General features: G+C 48.1%; 1 protein-coding gene across 1 annotated transcript in view; it reads left to right on the top strand.

Moving 5' to 3' along the window:
• The window catches only part of LOC311233497 (receptor-type tyrosine-protein phosphatase N2-like), a gene marked incomplete at both ends in the record, with an annotated part of 758095 nt that overhangs the window by 647410 nt on the left and 98443 nt on the right, over positions 1-12242 (top strand). The window contains one exon of the mRNA XM_084320464.1: positions 3031-3204. Coding sequence (XP_084176590.1) covers positions 3031-3204 — 174 coding nt within the window. The remainder of the gene's footprint in view (positions 1-3030; positions 3205-12242) is intronic.

The following is a 12242-nucleotide window of genomic DNA, read 5'->3' as shown; positions in this document are numbered from 1 at the left end:
CCAGCAGCCATACCCCTAGGTTCAAGTTCAATCGTGCCGACCAACATGTCGTGGCAAGCCCGGTTCCGCGTAGGAATACGTCTGGCGAAATACGAATGGTACTATTTGTTCACAGCGCATATATATATGGCGCAAGTAAAGTAGAACTTTCTTTTAGTCCATTAGTTCTTTACCCTCCAACCGAGTAACAGACGCGAAGCCTCACCCACGACGCACGTGTGGTGCAGTAAGGCCTACTTGGCCTCAGAATAGGCATTGAGATATCGTGTGGATTAATAGTTGAATTGTCATAGTTTGGCACTATACCGTCGAGTTGGACTTATTTCTATTAAGCTAATAATAGTCTATTATGTATGGTGCATCGTTCGGCTAGAGTTATAAAGTGAGCAGCACCCCCATCGTTCCTGACGTTATCTGGAGTCTTAACCAGGCTGGGCAGACCACTTGTGGTGCTTGCATCCGAGGAGCTCCGGGCCAGGACGAGTGGACCTGTACATTGGATTACTTTACCCGGACGACGGCGAGCCTTCCACGGCTTGGATTATCTACATGCTTTGGGTGCTTTGATTATTCCATGGATAACGGCCAACACTGCTGAGTGTTGGAACTACCCCCCGGAGAGGAGTCCAGGTGAGACGGCGCTCTACACCAGTGAGGTCGCCTCACGTCTCTCCGTTGTGGACCGGCAGCTACCGTCCACCAGAGGGTCCAGCTGTATTCATCTGCGGACCGAGGTTCTGTGGGCATCGTGTTCAGGACTCTGAATTCTCCCAAGAAATCGTCGGCCAGATGGGATACCGCCAGCGGCTCTTCTAACCCCCCCCTCCTACTGTCTTACAACCAGCGGGACACCCCCCCCCCCCCTTAGTGTATCCAGCTATAATCATTTAAGTACCATCGCTATAGTTCCCTAAAGAACCGGGTTGTATACTTACTCCCTGCGTAACCAGAGATTGGACATTCAATGTTGATTTACCTACGAATACTCATTTGCCATACAAGTGCATTTCAAATCATAAATGTCATCAAGTGAACGTTGTATATACCCTTTGCTATATAAAATATTCGATTTGTACATTTGTGTGGACTTCGTTTCATCAGGTGGGAAAGTGTTCATCATATCTATATCATGTACTGGATGGCCAGAAGTTAAAGTACAAGAGGTAGTGGTTTAATAATACCATACTTATCAATACAGTCAGGGAATTGTACCCCTCAGTTACAGTTAGGTTATGGCTATAACCAAGTTCTGTTAGTTAGGGTGACGCTTGGCATCAGACGGCCGCTGCAGCCCTTGACCTCACCTTGTGGTGAAAGCTTGGGAAGGAGGAGAGCAGGTGACCACACACCTGCTTATGAAGGTAAGCTGATGAGGGGTGTGGTCAGACTAATACTGGTATTAAAGGTATATTTGTGGAATGTTATTCAGTACGCGTGCACGTACGCGAGGGAGTGCAGTAGGTGATGCCAAGCGTCACCCCTAACTAACAGAACTTGGTTATAGCCATAACCTAACGTTTCTGACAGCTGGGCTGTGTTGAACTTGTCACGTGAAATAACGTTATGTGTTGTCACGCGAAATGTGCATAACGTTATGAATAAACCGCGAAATAACATAACGTTATGTTATATACACGCGAAATGTGCATAACGTTATGAATAAACCGCGAAATAACATAACGTTATGTTATATAACGTTATAATGTACAGTTTCTGACAGCTGGCTGTGTTGTGAAATGTGCATAACGTTATGAATAAACCGCGAAGTCACGCGAAATAACGTTATACGCGAATCTGGTATTACATTTCTTTTTATCTTCTTGATATGATAACATTACGTCCGCCTTTTGCTCAACCAATCAGAGAGGGGTCTGCAGAAATGGGCTCAACCAATCAGAGAGGGGTCTGCAGAAATGCAGCTACGGAAAGTAGAGACGCCCCTCCCATTTGTAACCCACGCTATAAATAGGGAAGCCATTTTAAGAATGGGCTCATTCCCAAAAACACTTCTGGATTTGCGTGCGTGGACGATTCTGATTCCCAAAGTTGACTCGAAACATGGTATACACCCACACAATCATCCAATCACAGCTAACTTGCAACCAGCAACACAACACACCATGCCAGACCCTTCAACTTTCACGCTTGACAAGCTCGTTATCGGCAGTTAATCAAAGTCACAGCACCTTACTTAATTATGAATACGTTATGGGAGGTAATGAGTTAGGCTTAAATTGCATGTAATTTAATGGATTCTATTCCTAACCAGCAGGCCTGGGTAGAGCATGGCACTAACACTGTCAGGGTTAGAGGTTCCATTCGCTGTTTATCTCAATGGGTAGAGCATGGCACTAACACTGTCAGGGTTAGGGGTTCCATTCCCTGTGTAGTTCAATGGGTAAAGCAGGGCACTAACACTGCCAGGGTTAGGGGTTCACACACACACACACACACACACACACACACACACACACACACACACACACACACACACACACACATCTCCGTTTCACACTCTCCTACTCTGCTCTTCTCCTCCTCTCCTCTCCTGCTCTCCTCACCTCTCCTGTTCTCCTCTCCTGTTCTCCTCTCCTCTCCTGTTCTCCTCTCCTCTCCTGTTCTCCTCTCCTGTTCTCCTCTGCTCTTCTCCTCCTCTCCTCTCCTGTTCTCCTCTGCTTTTCTCCTCCTCTCCTCTCCTGTTCTCCTCTGCTCTCCTCCTCTCCTCTCTTGCTCTCCTCACCTCTCCTGTTCTCCTCTCCTGTTCTCCTCTCCTGTTCTCCTCTCCTGTTCTCATCTGCCCTTCGCCTCCTCTCCTCTCCTCTCCTGTTCTCCTCTGCTCTTCTCCTCCTCTCCTCTCCTGTTCTCCTCTGCTTTTCTCCTCCTCTCCTCTCCTGTTCTCCTCTGCTCTCCTCCTCCTCTCCCCTCCTGTTCTCCTCTGCTCTCCTCCTCCTCTCCCCTCCTGTTCTCCTCTGCTCTTCTCCTCCTCTCCTCTCCTGTTCTCCTCACCTCTACTCTGCTCTCCTCTTCCAGTCCTACATGGAGGATCACCTGAAGAAGAAGGACCGCCTGGAGAAGGAGTGGGAGGCGCTGTGTGCCTATCAGGCAGAGCCAAGCAGCTCCACCGCGGGCTTGAGGGATGGCAACGCCAAGAAGAACCGCTCTGGCTCCGTGGTGGCCTGTGAGTCTGGCTCTCTGTCTCTCTCAGTGTGTGTTTCTTGCTCTCTCTTTCTCTCTCTCTCTCTGTCTCTCAGTGTGTGTCTCTCGCTCTGTCTCTTTCTCTCTCTCTCTGTCTCTCTCAGTGTGTGTCTCTCGCTCTGTCTCTTTCTCTCTCTCTCTCTCTGTCTCTCTCGGTGTGTGTCTCTCGCTCTGTCTCTTTCTCTCTCTTTCTCTGTCTCTCAGTGTGTGTCTCTCGCTCTGTCTCTTTCTCTCTCTCTCTCTCTCTGTCTCTCTCAGTGTGTCTCTCTCTGTCTCTCTCAGTGTGTGTCTCTCTCTCTGTCTCTTTCTCTCTCTCTCTGTCTCTCTCAGTGTGTGTCTCTCGCTCTGTCTCTTTCTCTCTCTTTCTCTGTCTCTCAGTGTGTCTCTCGCTCTGTCTCTTTCTCTCTCTCTGTCTCTCTCAGTGTGTGTCTCTCGCTCTGTCTCTTTCTCTCTCTCTTTGTCTCTCTCAGTGTGTGTCTCTCGCTCTGTCTCTTTCTCTCTCTCTCTCTGTCTCTCTCAATGTGTGTCTCTCTCTCTCTCTGTCTCTCTCAGTGTGTCTCTCTCTGTCTCTCTCAGTGTGTGTCTCTCTGTCTCTCTCAGTGTGTGTCTCTCGCTCTGTCTCTTTCTCTCTCTCTCTGTCTCTCTCAGTGTGTGTCTCTCGCTCTGTCTCTTTCTCTCTCTCTCTCTCTGTCTCTCTCAATGTGTGTCTCTCTCTCTCTCTCTCTGTCTCTCTCAGTGTGTGTCTCTCGCTCTGTCTCTTTCTCTCTCTCTCTCAGTGTGTGTCTCTCACTCTGTCTCTTTCTCTCTCTCTCTGTCTCTCTCAATGTGTGTCTCTCGCTCTGTCTCTTTCTCTCTTTCTCTCTCTCCGTCTCTCTCTATGTCTCTATCAATTCAATTCAATTCAATTCAAGTGGCTTTATTGGCATGACGCAGCTTGTACATGTTGCCAAAGCAAATGGTTGATAACATAAGCATGGATTACAAAACACATATTAATGTCATAGTATATACAAACATTTTCATCATAAAATAGAACATAACATATTACGGCATAAACATGTCAGGTGACTGTCACTCACTGTCCCTCAGTCTATGGCAGGCAGCAACATAGGCTGCTGCTAACTCACAGCTTGTTGAGTCCTCCCCTAGTAGGACTGGTAGTTTTCCTGTATCTGGTAGTGCAAGAAAACCTTTTGTTATTAGTTCAAATTTTTTAAAATGCGTTTCTCTAATATCTTTATATTGTTCACATTTGGTGAGGAAGTGCAACTCAGTTTCAGGCTCACTGAGGATGCAATGACAGCATAGCCTTTTCTCTGCAGGGAGCCAGGTTTTCCTGTGCCTTCCCTTTTCAACAGCGAGGCTGTGTTCACTCAGTCTGTATTTTGTCAAGGTTCTTTTTAGTTGTTGATCAGTCACCATGCTCAAGTAATCTGCTATGGTGTACTGTCGATTTAGAGCCAGATAGCACTGCATTTTGCTCTGTGCTTTTGTTTGTGTTTTCCAATAGGTGATGTAGTTTTGTTTTAGCTGTGTAGTAATTTGATTTATTCTGATTGGTGATGTGTTCTGTTCCTGAGGTGTGTTAAGAGAGCAAGTTTGTGGACTCAGCCTCAGGAACAGCTGGGTAAGGGGGTTCCTGATGCTCCTCAGCTCTTGGCACTGCAGGGCTTGATAATGGTACGAGAGGGGGTCACTTCGTTTTAGGTGTGTCCAAAAGTTAATTGCTCTTTTTTTTTTTTCTCCTTTTTTTTTTAATATATATTTTTATTTCATTTTTTGGAAGAAAAGGCAGGATATATAATGCACATACAATGCACATACAATGCACATAAAAACATACATTTAAATTATTTGCCAATTACATGCATTGGCTTGCCCCTTGCCTCATTTAAAATAAAAAACTCCTACCCCCTAACCCCTGCACCAACCACCGTTGACAAAAAATAAATAAAATAATAATAATAATAATAATAATAATAATAATAATAATAATAATAATAATAATAATAATAATAATAATAATAATAATAATAATAATAATAATAATAATAATAATAATAATAATAATAATAATAATAATAATAATAATAATAATAATAATAATAATAATAATAATAATAGTAACCCCCCCCCCAACCCACCCCGTCATAGGCCTGAGAAGAAAATTAATTGAACAAAAATTTCAACAAAGACCGAAAAACTAAAAAAAACTAAAAGGAATTATACAGATATAATTAGTTATGTCCTGCTAGCTATATATTGAAGGTCCTAACTTGATAGAGAATATGGTTCCAGCTATCTATTGTTTGATATCTTGCCCCATTTAATCTAGCTGTAGAAAGCTCCATTGTTACAACATCAGCTAATAACTGTTTCCAGTGATTAAAGGGCAGAGAGTGTGGAGCTTGCCATCGCAGCGCCAACATTTTTATTGCAGCAGTACTTCCTGCCAGCCAAAATCGTCTCTGAACAATACTTAAAACTAAAGAATCATCATCATTAAGGAGAAATAATTTGGGACAACAGGGAATATGTTTTTGTAATACTTTAGATAGATAATTAGTTATCTGTTCCCAGAAACTTTTAACTGTGGGGCATTCCCACATCATATGTGTAAAAGTACCAGTAGTATTTAGAGAACAAAGTGTACAGTTTGGTGACATAGCACGTCTCATTCTATAAGCTTTCTGGGGGGTTAAATATGTTTTATGGACAAAATTGAAATGAATCTGCTGATGATTTGGGTTTCGTGATGCCATAGTAACATTTCCCCAAACTCTGGTCCAATTGATAGAGTGATGGTGTTCTAATCCCAATTCTGTGCTCCACGATTGGATAACAGGTATTAACGAAGTACATCTTTGTGATAGATCTTTATAAATTATAGAGACTTGTCCTTTGGAGAGACCTGCAGTTTTTTAGAGAAAGTAATTAACGGGTGAGTAGTTGGTTTGGTCCATGGAACTCCATAGGCTCGCATAGCCGAGCGGAGCTGTAAATATAAAAAAAAGGAGGTGCCAGGTAAGTTATATGACTCTTTCAGATCTGAGAATGTTCTTAGACCATTGTCCTCCATAACATCGCCAAGTACATGAATGCCACAGTTGGACCATGATTGAGCTACAAAACTGTGGCCTCCGCTAAGCAAAAACGGGTTATGAAATAAGGGAGTCTGTTCATGCCACTTAGTATCCCAATTAAGTAACTTTTCATATTTGCGCCATAAAGATATGGCATGCGCTATTATCGGACCATAACGTAATCTACATTGCTTTAGTGAAATATCTGTAAAGACAATGTCTTGTAAACGAATCGGCGCCACAATATGTTTTTCAATATTAAGCCAGGGTGTCAGAATGCAGGTAGGTGAATTCCAATGGTTGAAGGCAATCACAGAGACAGAGAGTGTTTACTCTTGAACAGGTTCGACTTTAATAGTAAGAACACAGAGTAAATTCTAAGAGAGAACAAGTGCTAAAAGCACAAGTGTAAGATAAGGTAAATGGGAGCTTATTGGAGGTCCACAGTAGAACCGTCCGCGTTATCCCCGAACGCAATTAGTGAAGACCTGACAATGGACAAGCAGAAGAGAGGTATGTTAAATAGAGACAAAACACCAACATTCCACACACACCCCCGTGACAGCCAATCAGGAACCACCCCTAAGTGACAGCACTAATTGACAGGGAAATGACAGGTGACAAGCCCAGTGACATATGCCAGGAATGTGGGTGGTCACCGACCGAGGTCGGTGTCCAGAACGTAACAGTACCCTCCCCCGACGAACGGCACCAGACGTTCACCTAGGAGCCTCGGGATTCAGCCGCCGGAAATCAACGATCAGGCTGGGATCTAAAATATCCCTTTGAGGCACCCAAGAACGCTCTTCTATCCCGTACCCCTCCCAATCCACCAAGAACTGAAACCCCCTACCCCTCCGCCTACAACCCAGTATCCTCCGCACCGTGTAAATGGGTTGACCGCCAATAAACCGGGGCGGAGGAACCACAGGCAGTGGCGGGGCCAAGGGCGATGAGAGGAATGGCTTCAACAGGGACACATGAAACGTCGGATGAACCCTCATAGAGCTCGGAAGTCGTAGCTTGTAAGCCACTGGATTAACCCGATGAATCACTTTAAATGGTCCTATAAAGCGAGGAGCCAGCTTCTTGGATTCCACCCGGAGAGGGAGATCCCGGGTGGAAAGCCAAACCCGCTGCCCTGGACGGTAAACTGGAGCCGGACGACGCTTACGGTTAGCCTGCCGTTGGGTACTAACCGAAACCTTCTGTAGCGCCTTCCGAACCTGTTTCCACGTCCTGCGACAGCGAGCCACATGTGCCTGGGCCGAGGGCACCTCCGCCTCCTGCTCCTGCTCGGGAAACAGAGGAGGTTGAAAACCATACTGGCACTGAAAGGGAGACATACCGGTAGAAGAGGAGAGAAGGGTATTATGCGCGTACTCAGCCCAAGCCAACCTCCTACTCCACGTTGCCGGACTACCGGCAACGTAACACCTCAAGACCCCCTCCAAATCCTGGTTGACCCTCTCCGTCTGCCCGTTCGACTGTGGATGGAACCCAGACGACAGACTGACAGAGGCGCCGAGGCCGGCGGCAAACGCCTTCCAGAACCTGGAGGCGAACTGAGGACCCCGGTCCGACACGATATCTACTGGCAGCCCGTGGACCCGAAAGACATGCTGTATAATTAAATCAGCAGTCTCCCGGGCCGAAGGAAGCTTGGGGAGAGGGACAAAGTGAGCCGCCTTAGAGAACCGATCCACCACCACCAAAATGGTGGTGAATCCGTCCGAAAGGGGAAGACCAGAAATAAAGTCCAGAGATATGTGTGACCAGGGTCGTTTAGGAATAGGAAGTGGTCGGAGGAGACCCGCCGGTGCCCGTCGAGAGGTCTTACTACGTGCGCACACCGGACAAGCCGCCACAAAGGAACGCGTATCCCCCTCCACTGTCGGCCACCAGAACCTCCTACGGATAAATTCCAGGGTCCTGGTTGCCCCTGGGTGGCTGGTGAGGGATGACGCATGTGCCCACTGTAGCAAGCGTGAGCGCGCCACCTTGGGAACATACGACCGTCCCGGAGGACCCCCACCAGGATCGGGCTCCCGCGTTAGCGCCGACCTTACCACCTTCTCTATGCCCCAAGACACGGGTGCCAAAATCAAGGCCGGTGGAATAATGGGATGGGGCTGCTCCTCCCGCCCAGGAAGATCAAACTGGCGCGACAACGCGTCAGGTTTGATATTCTTGCAGCCGGGTCTATAGGAGATGGTATATCGAAATTGTGTGAAGAACAACGTCCACCTGGCCTGGCGAGCGTTAAGGCGTTTAGCCCCTTGGATGTAAGCCAAGTTCTTATGATCAGTCCAAATAATGAAAGGATGTGCCGCCCCCTCCAACCAATGTCTCCACTCCTCCAGTGCCAATTTGATCGCCAATAACTCCCGATTACCCACGTCGTAATTACGCTCGGCTGGTGACAGACGGCGAGAAAAAAAAGCACACGGGTGCACTTTCCCATCCTTTAAGCATCTCTGAGAGAGCACCCCCCCCACCGCGACGTCAGAGGCATCCACCTCCACAATGAACGGAACCTCCGCGTCATGGCGGATCAATACAGGAGCGGATGTAAAACGACGTTTAAGATCGCAGAAGGCCGACTCAGCCCTAGGCGACCATTCAAAGCCAGGGAGAGAGGCCTTAGTGAGAGCTGTTAAGGGATTGGCTAAGGCGCTAAAATTGCGAATAAAGCGCCTGTAAAAATTTGCAAAGCCCAAAAAACGTTGTAACCCCTTGAGCGACGAAGGCCGTGGCCAGTCCAAAACTGCACTCACCTTGGCTGGATCCATGCGCAGATCGCCCTTCGTCAACACAAAGCCCAGGAAGGACACGGTGTCCGTGTGAAACACACACTTCTCAGCCTTAACGAATAGTTGATGCTTGAGGAGACGGTCTAGCACCTCCCGAACGTGCATTTGGTGTTGCACCATATCGCGAGAAAAAATCAGGATATCATCTAAGTAGACAAACACCGACACCCCAATCAAGTCTCGCAGCACGTCGTTAACCAGGGCTTGGAAGACTGCCGGAGCATTAGCCAAACCAAAGGGCATGACCAAATACTCATAGTGCCCATTGGGTGTGTTAAATGCAGTCTTCCACTCGTCTCCCTCTCTAATCCTGACCAGGTTGTATGCATTACGTAAGTCAAGTTTAGAAAAGACCTGTGCCCCCTGTAAGCACTCAAAGGCCGTGTCCATGAGGGGAAAAGGATATCGGTTCTTGATGGAAACGTCATTCAATCCCCTATAATCAATGCATGGGCGCTGATCCCCATCCTTTTTATCAACAAAAAAGAAGCCAGCGCCGGCAGGGGAAGTGGAAGGGCGTATGTGCCCCGCAAGCAATGCCTCCTCTATGTAGGTGTTCATGGCCAAGGTTTCGGGGCGTGAGAGAGAGAACATTCGCCCGCGAGGCGGGGAGGTACCGGGTAGAAGATTAATGGGACAGTCGTATGATCTATGAGGCGGAAGTGCTTTAGCACGCGTCTTGCTAAAAACGTCCGCCAGGTCCCAATAGATCTCAGGCACCCCTATTAAATCGGGATTAGAGGGTAGATCAGAATCTGCCACGCTCCCCACCATCCTGGAGAAAAAGGGAGGAGACAAAAGAGAAGAGGGGGGGGGAGACAAGGGTTTGGGCAAACTCCCGCTGACGATCGACTTGACGTCGGCCGCCGTTGAGAGTTCGCCCGTGCTCCAATTAATGACACGAACACATGACGACAACCAGGGATGACCCAACACCATGACAGAATAGGGGGAAAAGATGACAAAAAAGGTAACCCATTCCCACTCCCCACCCTCCACCCGGATGTGTAAGGGAACTGTGCGCTGGGTGACGCTCCCACTGCCCAGGGGCCGACCGTCCAGGGCATAGACTGGTAAGGGAACCCCTAAATCCTCCACCGGGGTACCCCACTCCTTCACCAATCCCACGTGAATAAAATTGCCCGCCGCCCCTGAGTCAATGAGAGCCTTAGTTCCCCTAATGTCACCCCCACAGTTGATCGCCACCTCAAAAAATGTACGAGAATCCGTGGTTTTGGCAGGAATGAGCCCACCTGCTGGCGCCCTCTCGAGGCCCGACGGCGCACCTTCCATCCCCGATTGGCGCCGAGCCGATACAGCCTGGACCCGACAGCTGCCGAAGCGGTGACCGGTGCGGCCGCACCGGAAGCAGGGTCGCTCTTTGATGAAGCGCTGCCTCTCGTCGTCCGAGAGCGACAGCGCTCCAAGCTGCATGGATTCATCACCCAGTGGCCCACTCGTGTAATGCATGGAATTATCAACACCAGGAGAAGAAGGAAAACATACCTGGGGCTGGGTGTTGTTGACATGCTCCTTCTCCCTCTCCCGGTGCCGATTATCCATCTTGATGGTGGTGTTGATCAGCACTTCCAGCTGCTCGGGGATCTCACGCGCGGAGAGAGCATCTCGCATCCGCGCTGAGAGTCCCCTGACGAACAGAACCACGCAGACGTTCTCCGCCCAAGCTGTCTCCCGAGCCAAGATCCGAAAATTGATAGCATAAGCTGCGACTGTGCGGAGGCCCTGCCGGCAGTCGAGAAGACGACCACCAGCCTCGAAGATCGAGAGTACCCAGGAAGTATCGAATACTCTTCTCAATTCCCGGGTAAAGGCGTCCAGACTGTCGCAGATTATCGCCCCTGCCTCTAATTCCGCCGTAGCCCAGGAGAGAGCTTGGCCGGTGAGCAGTGTGATAATATACGCTACCTGCGCTGTCTCCGATGGAAATGATCGTGGTTGCAGCCGGAAAACGAGTAGACACTGGGTGATGAATTCCCGACAACCATCCGGTGATCCGTCATAGCGAGCGGGCGCCTGCAGATGTGGTTCGCGGGACCGCTCCTGGACCCCGAACACCCCCCGACTTTCCTCTGCGTGGAGCGCTGCTTCCCCCGCCGCCGACTGCACACCAGCCACTCCTTCTTGGGCTTGTCGGGCTGTGGCCAACGCCGACTGCGCCACCGCTTGGGATGATCCGACGACCCCATTGAGTCGGATTAACTCGGCGCTGACCAGCTGCTGATGTTCCTCCATCCGTTCCTCCATCCGTCCGGAGCATCTCCATGATGGCCTCCATGGAATTCTGATGGTCAGGTCTTCTGTCAGAATGCAGGTAGGTGAATTCCAATGGTTGAAGGCAATCACAGAGACAGAGAGTGTTTACTCTTGAACAGGTTCGACTTTAATAGTAAGAACACAGAGTAAATTCTAAGAGAGAACAAGTGCTAAAAGCACAAGTGTAAGATAAGGTAAATGGGAGCTTATTGGAGGTCCACAGTAGAACCGTCCGCGTTATCCCCGAACGCAATTAGTGAAGACCTGACAATGGACAAGCAGAAGAGAGGTATGTTAAATAGAGACAAAACACCAACATTCCACACACACCCCCGTGACAGCCAATCAGGAACCACCCCTAAGTGACAGCACTAATTGACAGGGAAATGACAGGTGACAAGCCCAGTGACATATGCCAGGAATGTGGGTGGTCACCGACCGAGGTCGGTGTCCAGAACGTAACACCAGGGGGCCTCAGAATTTAAATTAAACCAACTCAACAGAGGACGAAATGATAACGCTTGAAAATATAACTTAAAATTTGGCACAGTTAAACCACCAGATTGCCGCTCATTTTGTAAGGTAGTAAGTTTAACCCGAGCTCGCTTGCCTCGCCATATAAATTTTGAGACTGCTCTATGTAAATTTTCCCAATGAGCAACAGGTGGGGCAATAGGAATCATGGAACTACAGAAGTTTACTCGAGGTAATATGTTCATTTTGATAATAGAGACTCTTCCGGAAAGGGAGACAGGTATATTACACCATCGATTGAGATCATTTATGATTGACCTAATGGTTCTATTGTAGTTTACGGACACAATTTTTTCAATTGAAGGAAATATATCAATACCAAGATATTTAAATTGTGTTACAA

This window comes from Notolepis coatsorum (genome assembly GCF_963971535.1).
Source record: "Notolepis coatsorum genome assembly, chromosome: 8".
NCBI classification, from domain to species: Eukaryota; Metazoa; Chordata; class Actinopteri; order Aulopiformes; family Paralepididae; genus Notolepis; species Notolepis coatsorum.
The sequence above is the reverse complement of the archived record's forward strand: the minus strand, read 5'-3'. Positions and strand labels throughout refer to the sequence as shown.